Genomic DNA, 16,216 nt, shown 5'->3' with positions numbered 1-16,216 from the left:
ACCTTCTTTGATTCAGGGTCTCTAGACAATGATACAGGGACAAATTTGCCCCGTGGAATCTCTCTATCCCCATCCCGTCTTCGCGAGCTCTGTCCCTGTCCCATTCCTGCAAGCTCTGTTCTCATCTGCACAAACCTTGAACACTTTAAAATCATAAATGTTCGAGGCTTGTGCAGTTAAGGCAGAGCTTGCGGGAATGGGACAGGACCAGAACTCGCAGGGACAGGACAGGGATATTGAGATCTTGCGGGGACAGAGACAAATTTGTCCGTGTCATTCTCTACTCACCCTAGTCAGAAGTGATAAGAGACGAAGGGACCATTCTGACATTGCTGAGATTCAGTGCTGTACATACATGGTGGCTTGGTCTGAGACTTCCTGTAGCAGATAAATCTCTAGGAAGGAGGTGTGATCAGAGAAGAGCAGTTAAAGGAGAAGGCTATTTCTTGAAGAGGCAACCGAGAAAATGAAGATCCATGTTTGAATAAATAAGCTGGCCCTGTTCAGCCTACTTTTCTTTTCTTTTTTTTTTTTTAATTCTTTATTCATTTATAATTTACAACAAGTGTATAATAAAGTTTTATTATACCACAGACTTGCCATGGCAGCTGTTACAAAATAATTTCTCTCTGTCGGCCTCTTCTTAGGGAAAATAAGTTTACAGCAGATGCTGAGTTCAGTTTAAGTTAAAAAAATGTGTTCTTTCTCAAGGACGACTGAGAGGATAATACATAAATCTCTGTGAGCCTAACCATATGGTTATCGCTGAGTGTGTGCGTACATTTATTAGGCGGAGAATACAGAGGAGCTGAACACACAACGTGGCCACACAATATATTAAAATGTAACATGATGAACTCATTTAAGAATCCCATGCAATGCAAAGAAACTTTTGAAATGTCCACAGCGTGAAAATCTTTTTCACCAGGTCAGAGATGGTATAGAGGAGTTTGCAGAAAGGATTTCTTGCCAGGGTTTTGAGAGTTTAACTACCAGTTTTGCTATCTTTTGTAACCAGAAGGAAGCGCCTGCCAGTTATAAAGTTAGGTGGCAGATAACAAGATGTGTGCATGTCCAAGCAAAATCTAAAGTAAAAACTCCCATCGGTGCCTGTTCCTTTTTCCCCAATATGAGCCTCACAAAAATTTTATGCGCAAGAAATTTTTGTGAGGCTCATATTTAGGTACAAAAGTATAGGCATCGATGTGTGCTAACACTTTTTTGGACTTGCACACCAAGAAGCCATGCTTACCGCAGAACCTTTGTGTACGTGTATCTGACCCACGCCTCCCCCATTAGCTGCAATTTTATTGCATGTAAGATGTGAATAAATGTAATATTCCTTTCTTGCAGCAGAAACTATTCACTCAGACATCTGCGCACAGCTGTACTGCGAGCCTTTTTTGCATTAGCCACTGAGATTTTTGTATATTCTGTTTTTACTTATTTATAGTATTTTATTGTAAACCGTTTAGATATACAGTGGTACCTTGGTTTAACAGCATAATTCGTTCCAGAAGCATGCTCTTAAACCAAAACACTCGTTTATCAAAGCAACTTTCCCCATAGAAGATAATGGAAACTTGAACAATTCGTTCCACATCCCCAAAAACTTAATTACCATTAGGGACGCCTCCACCGCTGCCTCTGCCACAGACCCATCCACGCGGCTCCTCCAATTCTCCTCCTCTGCTGCTGTTGGCTGCCTCTCACTGCCGGGTGGTGCTGGCTAAGCAAACGCCGCAACCGCTGCTGCCGCAACAGAGCCCGACTGGACACTGTTGGCTCTGCCGCTCCCGGATGCTGTCCTCCCTCCCCTTGGATGCCACTACCCCCTCTGCTGGGACTCTCAAGTGCTGGCTCACTCCTGCCAGACGCACCCCGACTCCCATGCTCCACCCGAGGCCACCGGCGCTTCTATCGCCTCTTCCCCCCCCTCCCCGACTGGCCCTGTCCTTACCCCTGCACCGCCGGTGATAAAAGTGCGTGCCGCCGGTCTGCTGCTGAGCCTTGAGCATCTGCGCATGCTCAAGGCCTTCTGGATCTCACCCTCTCAGCAGCAGACCGGCGGCAGGCACTTTTATCACCGGCGGTGCAGGGGTAAGGACAGGGCCAGTCGGGGAGGGGGGGAAGAGGCGATAGAAGCGCCGGTGGCCTCGGGGGGAGCAATACTGTTGGTTCCCGCGGTTGGGTCGGGACGGGTGGGGGCTCGCAAATTGAGTCAATGCTCGGTTTACGAGTCAAAAGTTTGCTGAGTGTTTTGCTCGTCTTGCAAAACACTCGCAATCCGGGTTACTCGTAAACTGAGGTTTGACTATATATGATAAACGGTATATAAATAAACTTGAAACTTGATTTGGTTTAGCTCCTTGGGACTTTCTGTTGTGGTTTTGGAGCTGTTGATCACAGGTGTCTCTTTCCAGGGGGCAAACGTGAGCTGGTTGATTTTATCCCCTCCACCATCAGTATTGGTGACTATAGAAAATATGGAACCAATGAATGCTTCTTGTAAGATATCAGCTGCAGTCAGTCGCTGTGTTGCATTTAACATGAATGTGTATCCTGTGAGCAGGGAAAGAAAAAACGTCACGTCGCCACTTTTTTCACGGTTCTGCTTGTTGCATAGCTCTTCAATGTACAATGTCAGCTGTTATGGTGGATTTGGAGGCTGCAGCCTGCCTTTCATTAAAGCCATAGGCCCATATTCTCTAAACGGCGCTGGTAGGCTCCCTACCAGTGCCTAAGTTAAGTCGAAAATGCTATTTAAAACAATACTTAAAAGGGACAGCAAAGGTGTGATCTCACCTGCAATATAATCCATTGCCCTGAATATGATAAGGAGTTAAGGACCTCAAGCAGTAATATATTATTGTGTATTGTTGGGTGGTAGGAGCCGAGATCATTGATATGGGAGACGATAAGATCTGTTTATTATACTTTCATTGATAAGTGATTATATGTATGCCGTGATATTGTGTTTACATTTCTTTTTTAATAGTGTGCTATTAAGATAGACCCGTCTACTGAAATGTTAAGTGTAGATTCACGGATCGCTTGCTCTGCACGGCTTATGAGGTGCAATGTTTCTGAGGTCTTTTTATCTTTTTTTTTTTTTTTTTTTCATAATGGAATTTTTTAGGGCAAAAAATTATTTATAAAATAACCTTTCACTTGTTTTGCAGGTGAAATGCATAGTCAAGAGATTGAATTTCAAACTGTGTACTTTCATACAAAGTTTGCGCTTCCTTTTATACCTTTGATTCGTGCATCAGTTTTCAAAGGGAAAATATCCACGTGCTTTCTCCTTGAAAATTACATCTACAGAGTGAACGCTAACAACATTTGCTTTTTGCACAGGTAGAATTTTGCCGGAAAAGTACACATCTAGCTTTGAATGTGCAGATCTGTGTATGCACTTATCCTTTCCCTGACCTAAACTTTGCCATGCTTCCACCCACTCCCCACCCGGATACCTACTCTCCGTGCACCTATAAGTTTGCATATTGTGAAACATCCAGCGTGATGGGAAGTTTATACTACGTCGCTTAGCTTGAGAGGACAAAAAGGCACCTATTTGCAGCTTACTTTATAAAGACACAGAAGCCTTTAGGTGTCTACAAAATATCACGGGTAAAACGAAGCCATGTGTACACCAGCTCAAAGAATAGTAGATTTTATACAATATGAGTGTAAATTGCATCCCTGTCCACACTCTGCCTCAGAAGTCAGAACACACCTACACCAATGTCCTAATTCTATTAATAGTGCTAAAAATTATGTGTGGAAATTCGGGCACCCGCAGTTCCCATGTACAATATAACTGAATACCAACCCAGTTAGCGCTGAAAATTGTGTGCTAATAATCAGTTAGAGGTGCTAATTGGCATCAATTCAAATTTATGCACGCATTTTTAGATGCTAGGATCCGCATGGAAATTTTACTTGTGGAATCAAAAGGGTGTGTGGCCATGGGCGGGTCGTGGCTGGATTGGGGCCATTCCTGCAGTTTATATGCAATAGAATAAGGGAGCTCGCTGCCTAAACTAAGCATGAAGACTTGCATTGTCTTGGTATAAATCCTCATGCTGAAAGTTAGGTGTGGATCTCAGCACTAGAAACATGATGGCAGATAAAGGCCAAATGGCCCATCCATAGCATCCACTATCTCCTCCTCTTCCTATTGGCTAAGGCTCTTTACACCTGCATTGTGATGTCATAGAACTTTATGATTATAGGTTAAGACTTGTAACACATGCATTGTGAGGTCATAGAGCTTTAAGGTTATAGAAGCATAGAAACATGATGGCAGATAAAGGCCAAATGGCCCATCCAGTCTGCCCATCTGAGTAACCATTATCTCTTCCTCTCTCTAAGAGATCCCACGTGCCTATCCCAGGTCCTCTTGAATTCAGACACAGTATCTGTCTCCACCACTTCTTCCGGGAGACTGTTCCACGCATCTACCACCCTTTCTGGAAAAAAGTATTTCCGTAGATTACTCCTGACCTAAGGCTCTTAACTTTATCTATGCCCTCTCGTTCCAGAGCTTCCTTTCAATAGAAAGAGACTCAACTCGTGCTTAGGTATTTAAACGTCTCTATCATACTGTCCCCATACACCTAACTTTGAGCGCTATGCATTTTTAGGTCGGCGCCAATTTTTTGGGACTTAGTTCTATAAATGGTGTCAAATGTGCAAAGAAGTACATGTAATCTTGTCATTGTGCATATTTTTACACGTGGGATAATTACTAGAATTACTACTTCTCATTTCTATAGCGCTGTTAGATAGAGCTGTACATTAAAAATTTCAAGAGACAGTCCCTGATCAGTAGAACTTGCAAACTAATCAAACAGGACAAGCAGAGGGTTAGGGAGTTTCTCAGGCATGGGCACTTTACAAGCGAGTGGAGTTAAAAGCAACCTCAAAAAAGGCTTTTAGCATGGATTTGAATACTGCCAAGGGACGGAGCTTAAAATAAAATAATGACTTGGGTATATGGTGTAGCAAGAGAGAAAGAGCATGGTCTGGATTTGGCAGTAGAGGAGAAGGGTACAGATAAGATAGACTTACCCAATGAATGGCGTCCTAGGGGAGGAGTATAGGGAAAGAGAAATGGGGAGAGGAGCTGTAACGTGAATGCACTTATAAGTCAATATAATGCCTCTATTGCTCCATAGTGCGACTTCACCTTTAGTATTGCGTTCAATTCTGTTTGCTATATCTCAAAAAAAGAAAAGGTTCAAAGAAGAGCAACCAAGATGATAAAGGGGATGGAACTCCTCTTGGATGAGAAAAGACTAAAAATGTTAGGGCTCTTCAGCTTGGAAAAGATTCGGCTGAGGGGAGATATGATTGAAGTCATACAAAATCCTAAATGGAATAGAACGGGTACGAGTGGATTTTTTTTTTTAATGTCATAAATGACCACCTGTATGTTTAACCACACTTAGGAAGAGCAGCTTCTGTAAATTGCATTGAAATTTTCTTCTGAACTAATTACATCTTCCCTCAATTAATGCTGAAGTCTGTTTTACTTTAAGTTCCCTTCCATGGAATTCCCCCTCTACTTTCTAAGGCACACACTTCAGGCTGAGACGGATCTGGTGCCACTTCTCTCTCTTTCTCTTTCCCTCTCTTTCTTTCTTTCTCTCTCTCTCTTTCTCTTTCTTAAGGGGGTGAATAAGATGAGAACACCAAGCCACTGGCAGAGTTCTTATTACTTGAGTGTCTGGTATCAGCTGTATTTGGTTGCAGGATACACAATACATTTCAAGCTGTGACTGAGGGTCTGATGCGTGCTCTCTCTCTCTCAGGGGAATGAAGAAGATGAGAATGCTAGGCCACTGGCAGAGTCCTTATTACTTGCTGTTGCCGATCTGCTCTTCTGCCCAGATTTCACCGTCCAGAGCCATAAGAAGAGTGGCGCGGTGAGTGCAGGCACTGCCCGTGTGTGTGGCTTGCTAGGAAGATTTTGCTATGTGGCAGAGTGCCTGGAAAGAGGACAAGGATGTTTGCAGGTGGAGGGGAGTCGCTTGTCCTCTCCTGGTTCATTTTAGCTTGTTTACAGATTCAGAGCCACTGTGCATGAGGCTTTTGGAAATCTTGCATCTTCTTCCTCAGTGCACTGTTTGCCGTTTGAGCTACTGGGAATAAAGCAGCGAGGGTGATCTTTGTTCCTGTATGGGAACAGCAGCACAGATGAGCTGAGCTGAGCATGGCCCCCTACTATTGATTTAGCTCTTGTTCTATGACGTACCTACAGATGCAGGTGAACTGGGAGCCTGGGCACTACAGTTTACTGTGGCTCTTTAATAAGTGTATGGTCCATGTGACCAGTAACATGGGCACTAAGTTACCCCCATCATCTTTCAGGTTCCAGGGTCATCCGGCAGGATTTTCCGCCATCACTCCTTGTTCTTTAGGGAAATTCAGGTATGGATGATGGATAGATTTTGAAGGGCCACACTTGCTCCTCAGAAACACACAGACATTCATCCTTCTGTCTCCTCTCTCACTTGTCAGACATCATCCATGGCCCGGCAGAGAGGGAGTACTGGTAGGATGCCAACTCTGTTTTTGATGTGGCTGAATGTTGCAAGTGTGTGCACATCCTAGGGCTAGGGGTGGGACTAATTCTGTGTTTTTTAAATCTCATGTATGTGGAGGAAGCAGAGGCATTTAGTGGCAGAAATTCTGTACAGGACGCGCTGCAGTTAGGCAGCGATAGGTAACCTATTACCACCTAACTGACCAATCAGGGGGCACATTTCTAAAAAAAATTTAAGGCGCCAGTCTTGCATTTATGGAGGTACATGGGGTCTACATTTAGGGTGCCTGTGTTAAAAAAAAAAAAAAAAAAAAACCCCAACCCAATCGCAATCCTACAAATGGTGCTAGTGTGTGATTGACACACGATCAGCAACCGATTCATAAGTGGCTGCCAATACCGGCACTGTTTATAGAATCTGGGCCTTAGTTTGTACGAAGGTGTATGTGAGTGAATGCATCTGGGAACATATAGGGATAAATTCTGCACAGGTCGGCTAAAGTTTAAAATTAGGACGCTGTGCATTAAGCACAAATGCTAAACTGGCAGTTACATGTGTGATTATAGTTATGGAATATTAATGTAATTGACGTGATTCTTGAAGCTAACATATAATGTTTGGCACGTTCCTGACCCACCCATGCCATTTATTGAATCCAGCCCTAAGTGTGGAAATGCGTGTACAGGATTATAGAATTAGGAGATAGAGCAATGATAATGTGATTTAATGTGCAGTGTTCAAAGAGAAAACTAGCTTAGATAGAGAAAGGGTCAGTTGCTGGACGGAGAAGGGTTAAGCCTAGCTTAAGACAAAGAAAAGGTCAGTTAGACAGGGCAGTTCTTTTCCAGGAGACTGTGCCAACCAGCTGTTGGTTTAGCTTATTGATGAGAGTAATGGTGAAGATTCAGTAGTGGGATAAGCCTCCAGCAGTGGCCTAGAATTACACTCAAGACTTATTGACATCCACTCATTCACTGAGTAAGGAAGCTCTCCTTCTGCTTAGAGGCGATCCTAGTCTGCTGGAAGCCCTAAATGGACAGGTTGGAGGCATTGTGGAATGAGCAGAGGTGTGTTGGGGGGGGTGAGTGGGTGTAGGGGTGGGGGTGGGGGGGAATGATGAAAATGAAACTACTGGCACCAAGCAATGGTTTTGTCTTTTTATGCAACTTCCCTTCAGCGCACTTATCATAGCAGCAGTCTCTGAACCTCATTTCCTAGCCCACGTTGCTCTTCAGGGAGCCACTAGAGGGGGATGTAGAGGTGAATGAATTTATCCTGCTAATTCCATCCTCCAGTAGGAGGTTACATTTGAAGGCTGTAAGAGTCTGTAAGTGTTGATTCTCATGCAGACAGTGAGTGTCCTTTCAGTGAATGGGTTAAGAATATGGTGCTGCTGAAGTTCAGAGCCCCTATGTGTAAGGAGAACCCCATGTTTGAGTGTGAACTCGGAGATTGTCCCAGTGGGATTGTCTCCTAAGCAATGGTATGGGAGCAACAGAGATGAAGTATCACAGCTGCTGCATATTTCACCTGACACTGTTTTTGCATCAGTAGCCTAACCTCATGCCGTCAGGACTCCATTTTCCCTGAAAAGCTTCCACTGTGTCTGTTCAGAAATGCTCACCTCCCGTTCTCTTCTGTGCTGCAGGAGACCGTGGAGGACATTCACTCTCTCGACAGCTGTGAGTACATCTGGGAGGCTGGTGTCGGCTTTGCTCACTCCCCTCAACCCAACTACATTCATGACTTGAACAGGTAAGAGGATTGATCGATTTTCAACTTCAGCTACTTCTGAAAAGGTGTGAATTAAATTACATTAAAGTACATCTCTGTCCTCGGAGTGCCTAAAATCTAAATTTGTATGTTAGGCAATGCCATGATCATCGGGATCAACAGTGGGATTTAAGCCAGGTTTCCCTGGTTATCAGCTCAGGGCTCAGCTCAGAGAGAACAGTGAATCCTGAAATACCATCTTGGCAAGGGTGGGAAATCACGGTCCTCGAGGGCCCCAACCCAGTTGGGTTTTCAAAATGTCCACAATGAATATGCACAAGATTTAATTTGCATGGACTGCATCAATCCTTCAAATCAATCTCATTCAGTGGTGTAGCAAGGATAGAGGGCACCTGGGACAGTGGTACCCCCACCCCCACTCCTTCTGCGCCACCCCCCTGCTCCTTCCACACCCCCTACACCACATTTTCACCCTCTCTTTGCACCCCCTTAGCTCTTTAAATTTGTGCCAGCATGAGCAGCTTCTCATGTTGGCTTTTCCTTTGAGGTCACTTCCTGGGCCCGTGACCTGGAAGTGATTTCAGAGGGAGCCAGGCCAGCGTGAGCAGCAGGCCAGAGTAGCTGCTTGCGCTGGTGAAGATTTAAAGAGGTGTGGGGAGGTGGGGCAGATAGGGCACAAGCATGGTGTGTGGGGGGGTGGCAGAGAGGTACTGGCACCTTGACCAAGACGACGTTCGAGATGTCTGCCTCCCCCCCACACACTCCGCCACTCATGCATATTCATTGTGGAAATCTTGAAAACCCGATTGGGTTGTGGCCCTCGAGGAATGAGATTGCCCACCCCTGATCTTGGGGAATGTTGTGGGTACAAAAAGGAATTTAAAAATGTGTGGAATAAACACAGAGGATCACTCTACAGAAAGAGAATGGAATCAAAACAAACTTAAACAGCCATCCTTCTTAAGGCTTAGGGGATGCAACCCTTAGGGAGTGGGATGTACAACTCCTGTCACCTTTTTGGGTAGATTTGATGGACCATATAAGTCTTTCTGCCATCATTTATTATGTTATGGTATGAGCAGTGCAAGTGTGTAGATTCATCCTTTGTGTCCTGTTTATCACAATTAGATTGTAAGCTCTCTTGAGCAGGGACCATCTCTTGCATGTTAATGTACAGCACTGCGTGCGTCTGGTAGTGTTATAGAAATGATTAGTACTAGTAGGGCTTTAACCACTAGGCTACTGCTCCGGCTGACACTATCCTGCCAGATTGTCTGTTAGTGGCATATTAGACAATTTAGGACAGGCTGCTGAGAGCCAGCTGCAAGGTCTACAATGCCCAGGTGCTGTGCTACAGGCATACATTGACCATTATGATGCATAAAGGTTTATCAGCTGGTTTCATATTATCAGGACAGTTTGATTCAGTTCTAGTGTTCCCCAGTGCCTGGGTGGGCTTGCAGTCTTTCCTTTCTTAGGGAAATCAGTAGCAACATAGTAAATGACGGCAGATAAAGACCTGAACGGTCCATCCAGCTATTATCATTAAAAATACATGATTAAATTAACTTCTCTTCTTTGATATTTCTGGGCCATAGACTAAAGTCCACCTGGTACTGTCCTAGGTTCCAATTGCTGAAGTTGCCATCTAAGCTCACTTCAGCCTATCCAACCATGTCTTTCTTTGCAGGATATCTACTGTAAAGTCTGGCCAGTAAAGTCTTCATGTTCCAAGATAGTGGAGTTCCCATTGATGCCCTCCCCAGCCCATCCTACACCAAATCACCACATATGGGACACAAATTGTACAAGTTTGTCCAATACTGGCCTTAGTTCTTTAATTTATACCATTTGTTTTCTAATTAGAGATCCTCTGTGTTTATCCCACGCTTTTTTGAATTCCATCACCATTTTCCCCTCCACCACCTCCTTCAGGCATCCACCACCTGAACTAAAGGTGTTTGTAAGCCAGGCAATAAAAGCAGGAGTGGATCAGCAGTCCTGAGATCTGGAACAAGTTGGCAATACTGGATGCATGAGATGAACACAGCTGCCCTATGAATTTTAAAGTATTTGAGCGGTACAGGCATGGAATGAGTTTTCAGCATCATCTGCCAGCTGCTTCTGGTGATCTTTTGGCAGCCAGAGGGATGGGTTGCATTCAGAGCCTGTGCAAGGATATTGGGCAGACCTTGTTTTTCATGCCCCTAGGCCAAGGGTGTCAAAGTCCCTCCTCGAGGGCCGTAATCCAGTCGGATCTATTAGCATACAATGAAAGCAGTGCATGCAAATAGATTTCATGCATATTCATTGGGGAAATCCTGAAAACGGACTGGATTGCAGCCCTCAAGGAGGAACTTTGACACCCCTGCCTTAGGCCCTCCCCTGCAATTATCATAATTAAACTCAGAAATTCCAACATCCCCCCCACTTCAGAACAATCCTGCAGAGATGGCCATCTTACTTTGTAAATTTAAATTTTTCTTTTATAGGTAGAGTACATACATAATGAGGGCAGTTTCCAAAAGCAGTTTACCTGGATAAATCTCTAATGACCTACCTGAGCTGATGGTCTTTTTGAGTTGTCTGGATGTTGGTATCTCTTTTGCTTTGACTGCAGCATCTTTCTGCTACCTAGTTAGAATAATTATTAACCCAGCCCTGGTTCCATCAGCGACCCATATCTCCCTAGTGATCCATAATGACTTTGACTGCAGGCTGAGACTGTTCAGTTTGGCTAAGCTTCAATTAATTTATTGAAGAGGCTTAACCAAACCTTGTATATCCATAAACAGCTAAATAAGAATGGGCCACAAGGGTCATAATCTCTACCAATATTGTCCAACACAGCATTGGCTATTAGAGTGTTTGGGGGTAGAGCTGGAGAATGACTTTTTGGCTCCTCTAACCAAAAATGTGCTCCAGTGCCCCTGGCTCTGAGGTTGTGGTGGTGAAAGTTGCATGATATTGGTTGTGATGGGCCATTCAAATGGCTGAGTGACAAAACTGTGCACTGACCTGCAGGGTGATGCGTCAAAACTGTGCTAGGCAATCGCACGCAGACAAATCTGGGCCGACAGTCGCACACAGGACATCGGCGCACCGGCTTTAAACAGAATTTGAAAGTGCTCCGAGGGTGTGTGTTGGTAATGTTGGCGCTGCCTTTGGGGGGGGGGGGAGTGTAAGAGGAAACTGAACTTTTTCCCTTAAAAAATAGGGAAAAAGCCTGTTCCTCTATAATGGTGGGTTCCCCCCCCACAACCCCAATGGCAGCGCCCACACTACTAAGTTAAGTGTGGTGGTTCCCCTCCCAAAAACCCCCTCAGGGCACTTTCAAATTCAGATTAAATCCGGCGCGTTGATGTCCTGCACGTTATTGTCTGCCCGGCTTTGTCTGTGTGTTATTGTCTCGCGCAGTTTTAACTATGAACTGACCTGCAGAGGGACCTGGTTTCAAAGCTCCTCAGTTTTGCCATAGCTAGGGATCCATTCCATGCATCACAGGCAGTGTGCAGTAGCCCTTCCCCTCTCCAATCAGTCATTGTGCAATGCTGACACCTAGTGGTCAGGTTTAGGGCCTGTGAAAATACAGGTACAGTATTCTGATTTAGAATGGTTGTTGCCAGACTGATGTAACTGGGAAAAGATTTTAAGTAGGCAAAAAAAAAATTCCTGGGTAGCTGCAACTGAAGGTTGATGGCACCAGATTGTTTCCATAGGTAAGTGTTTAAGTTGGATAGTGGGAGATATTATAGAACTGCAGTTAAGTCTTTAACGATTAGTGGAGAGTAGTTCTTTATTCTCAGGTGGCGTTGGACCCTCCCAGTTCTTTATTCTCAGGTGGCATTTGGACCCTCCCAGTTCTTTATTCTCAAGTGGTGTTTGGACCCTCCCAGTCAATATTTTGGAGAAGTAGTAGCAAGAAGGGCCACAGTCCCTTCACTGGAGAGTCTCATTGCAACTCCCTGACATTCCTTTCTTTCTGCTGTTATGTTTTGGAAGGACTGAGTTGTTGAAGCTTTTGCTGACTTGTTTCTCAGAAGCCATGTACCTGGCACCATCTTCCGAGAGTGGCAGTGGTATCAACCCCTGGGTACAGTTCTTCTGCTCTACAGAGAACAGGTGAGATGCACATAAAGGATGAAGAGACCTCTTGCTGTGTGATGATGGAGGGGAGGACGTTAGACTTGCTGTGCCTTGAGATGGAGAGGGAAGAGTGAGAAACTACACACACATGCTGTTAAACTAAGATGGAGGGTGAGAAACTCACTGTGCTAAATGTTGAGGGGCAGAAAGATAGAGGGGGAGGGATTTCCTGCATATATAATGAAGAGCAGAGCAAGATGGGAGAAACCCTTGGCGCTGAGTGATGAGGGATAGTGAGATGGAAGAGGAGAATGAGTGATCCCTCGTGCAATGTGGTGTAGGGCAGAATGAGGGAGAAACTGAGGCAGGAAATAAATCTTTGATGTAATTATCTTTGATTGTGTGCTATAAGAATGCATTTTTATTCTCTAAATTTTCTTACTTTCTAGATTTGTAAGGGACTAATATTCCAAAGAATCTAGTCACCTAACAAAAGAGGCTAGACCCTAGGGGCTGAAGGTTTAGTTATGGAGTGGAGGCATGGCCTAATGATTAGCACAGTAGGTTGATAACCAAGGAATTTGTATTCAGTTCACACTGAGCAACTTGTGACTCTGGGCATTTAATCCTCCATTGCCCCAAGTACAAATAACTTAGATTGTGAACCTACTGGGGGAGGGAAGAAGAGAGAGCAACTGATGCAGAGAGTGTTATGGAAGTGGGGGGAAGGGGATACAGAGCAAGTGAGGCAGGGAAGAGAAAGATGAGTGTGCCACTGGTGTGAGGAGAGATCAAGCTTATGGGTATATTATGGGGTAAAAGAGAAATGCAATGATAGCTCGGGAGAGGAGGAGAAAAAATGAGAAGTGGGGTGGGGGTTATTTCATGTTGAAGACCTTGCGGGTAGACAGAATTAGGGGTTTTGGACTACAGAATTAGGAATTAGAGGGAGAGAGAATTGCAGTTGTGGTGAGAGATGGAACAGGGCAGGCTGGATTTTGAGGAATGGAAGGCAGGAGAACATTTCAGACCTTAGCATGGGGAAATTCTGTGCAACACCCTCCCCCACCCCCCGAAATAATGCAGAATTGTGAAAATTTTTTAAATATTATGTGCAAAATTTCCAAAACTTTGTGTAGACTTCCCCCAGGAGTAAACTTAATTGGACAGGTTGCAGTTAAGAATGGGTTTAAGATAACTAGCTAAACTTAGCTAGTTATTTCAGGTGCTTGGAGTCAGCTGAATACTGGGTCACAAAGAGATCAGTGGTGTGAAAGAACATAAGAATTGCCATACTGGGACAGACCGAAGGTCCATCAAGCCCAGTATCCTGTTTCCAACAGTGGCCAACCTAGGTCCCAAGTACCTAGCTAGATCCCAAGTAGTAAAACAGTTTTTATGCTGCTTATCCTAGGAATAAGCAGTGGATTTCCCCAAGCCATCTTAATAATGACCTGTGGACTTCTGTTTTAGAAAATGATTCAAGCCTTTTTTTAAACCCTGCTAAGCCATTCTCTGGTTAGTGTTTTGTTCTGTTTATCACTTCTGTCTCAGTACTGGGGTAGGGATAGAGGAGCTCTGGCCTTTGTTGATGTGAGCATAGTACTTGGAGCTCTGCTAATCGGACAGTACTGAATATTCATTTTCAATTCAATTTGGCCCCAAATACATTATTTGTATTCAGCTGAACAGTAATTTAAATTTGAATGCAAATAATCTGTGCTAAATCCTGCTGAAATAAAAGCTTGATCTCTGACTTCACGTTGCTTCTTTTATTATTTTGTTTATTTATTATTTATGTCCTGCTTATTGACCAAGGGCCTGATTGTGTGTGTGTGTGTGTATATATATATATATATATATATATATATATATATATATATATATATATATATATAGCCAAAAAATCAGCGCCAACTAGAACACTGCTTAGTGCAATTCTACAAGGTGCACTTACCTTTTATAGAATCGTGCTTAGCAGCTGTACATGGCATAACATTTAGATGCACTCATTTAGGCCAAAGAAAATCAGCACCTAACTTGCGCCCACATCAGGCATATTCTGTAACAGTGTGCCTAACTTTTAAGAACACCCATGTTATCCCAGGACAAGCAGGCAGCATATTCTTTACATGTGGGTGACGTCGCAGACGAAGCCCCCTAGTGGACGTTTTCGCAAGCAGACTTGCTTGAAGACCTTCAAGCTTGCGATTAGCCTGCGTATGCTCCTCCCGCCCGACCTAGGGCATGCGTCTCCTCAGCATGGCCTCAGCTCTATGTTTTCTGCGGAGCCAGAAGCACTGCTCCCTTGCTTCGCGCGATCTCGTTGTCCCTCTTGCACCGTGGCTTATTTGGTTACTTTTGGTTAAGTCGCTGTGCCCGCGTCTTTATTTTTCCATTCGTATATTTTTGACTGGGTTCACTGGTCTTGTTCTGGCTGCCTGGCCTCGCGAGGCCGCGGCCGTCCTTTTTCTTATGTCCCGGCCTCGTTCCGGGTTTAAAAACTGTACTAAGTGCAACCGGGTTATCTCCATCACCGACCCTCATCGCTGGTGTGTGGAGTGCCTGGGTGCGGAGCACCGCACTGAGTTCGTGCCCACGTTGTGCGACTTTGCAACCGTGGGCTCTTCGTCGGAGGGTGGCCAAGATTCTCCAACTCTTTGGCCCAATGGATCCTGCGGGACAGGCCTCGAGCTCGGCCTCGGCACCCTCGTTGGGTGCCTTGGCCTCGGCTCCTCCTGCTACTCTGGTCTCGGGTAAGTCTCCTCTTACCTCCTTAGGTGTGCTGGCAAGGAAGCCTGCCTCAGAGTCTCATGTAAGTGCCGTCTCGTTGGCATCTTCGAGACATCATTCTAAGCGTGCCTCTTCACGTAGGGAATACTCTTCCTCGAGGTCGCCTCCAAAGGAACGCACTGCTGCACCTACGATCCAACAGCCTTTGGTCTCGGTGCCTATGTTCGAGGACATGCTTAAGGCTATACTTACCACGCAGCTTTCCTCAGTGGCGAGCAAACTGGTCCCGACCTCAACGCCTCTGACCTCGGTCTCGACCCAGCCTCGGTCTGACCAACCTGAGCGTCCTTCTCTCGTGTCTTGGGGCCGTGCCTGCAAGACTCGTCGGGTTTCCTCAAGCGATTCTTCATCCCCCGAGTCCCCTGTGACTTTTCGAGGGTCCAGAACAGGGGCCCACTTTTCGCCTGCTACTATGTCGAGGCTTGCCATTCCTAAAAAGCTCTAGTCTTCTCCCCTTCGGGGCAGGTCTCCAACTGCAAAGCCTTCCAGGCACACCCTTGTCCTCGAGTTGGACTCCAGTGTGCGTTCCCCATCGAGGCAGATGCCAGCCTCTAAAGGGTCATCTTCGAAACTGATGGAGGAATTTTCCTTTGCCCCATCTTCTCCGAGGCTTCGCCAGCTGATTCCTCGGACTCCGGGGTCTTCCCCGGTCCACCTTGTACAGGGTCGTTCCTTGACACCCCCCAGACACTTTATTTAGCCTCTTCCATCTCCCATTCACGGGATTCCAAGGCCCCGGCTCACTATTCGAGGGAAATTTTTCCCTCTTTCTCGGCTGCCCCCAGATCTCGCTCAGAGTCTCCTCAGGGGAATGAGTCTTCTTCTTGAAACTCCTCCTTTATTCGTTTCATCTCTGACATGGGTAGGGCCTTGAACCTGGACCTCCAGTCTGAGTCCCGTTATACCCAGGAATTCCTGGCGGAAATGGGTGTTGATCATCAGCCCCATGAGGCGCTGCGCTTGCCATTGCACCAGGTTCTCCAGCAAACATTTCTCCGGAACCTGGAGACCCCCTATGCGGTCACGGCCATTACCTCCAAGTTGGAGTCCCA

General features: G+C 45.3%; 1 protein-coding gene across 1 annotated transcript in view; it reads left to right on the top strand.

The window, feature by feature from the left end:
• Positions 1–16,216, top strand: part of HID1 (HID1 domain containing) — an 87,115-nt gene that overhangs the window by 24,954 nt on the left and 45,945 nt on the right. Inside the window, exons 4-6 of the mRNA XM_033961768.1 lie at positions 5,817–5,930; positions 8,200–8,306; positions 12,288–12,407. Coding sequence (XP_033817659.1) covers positions 5,817–5,930; positions 8,200–8,306; positions 12,288–12,407 — 341 coding nt within the window. The remainder of the gene's footprint in view (positions 1–5,816; positions 5,931–8,199; positions 8,307–12,287; positions 12,408–16,216) is intronic.

The sequence above is a fragment of the Geotrypetes seraphini genome, chromosome 10 (genome assembly GCF_902459505.1).
Source record: "Geotrypetes seraphini chromosome 10, aGeoSer1.1, whole genome shotgun sequence".
NCBI classification, from domain to species: Eukaryota; Metazoa; Chordata; class Amphibia; order Gymnophiona; family Dermophiidae; genus Geotrypetes; species Geotrypetes seraphini.
This window is presented reverse-complemented; position numbering and strand designations above follow the sequence as displayed.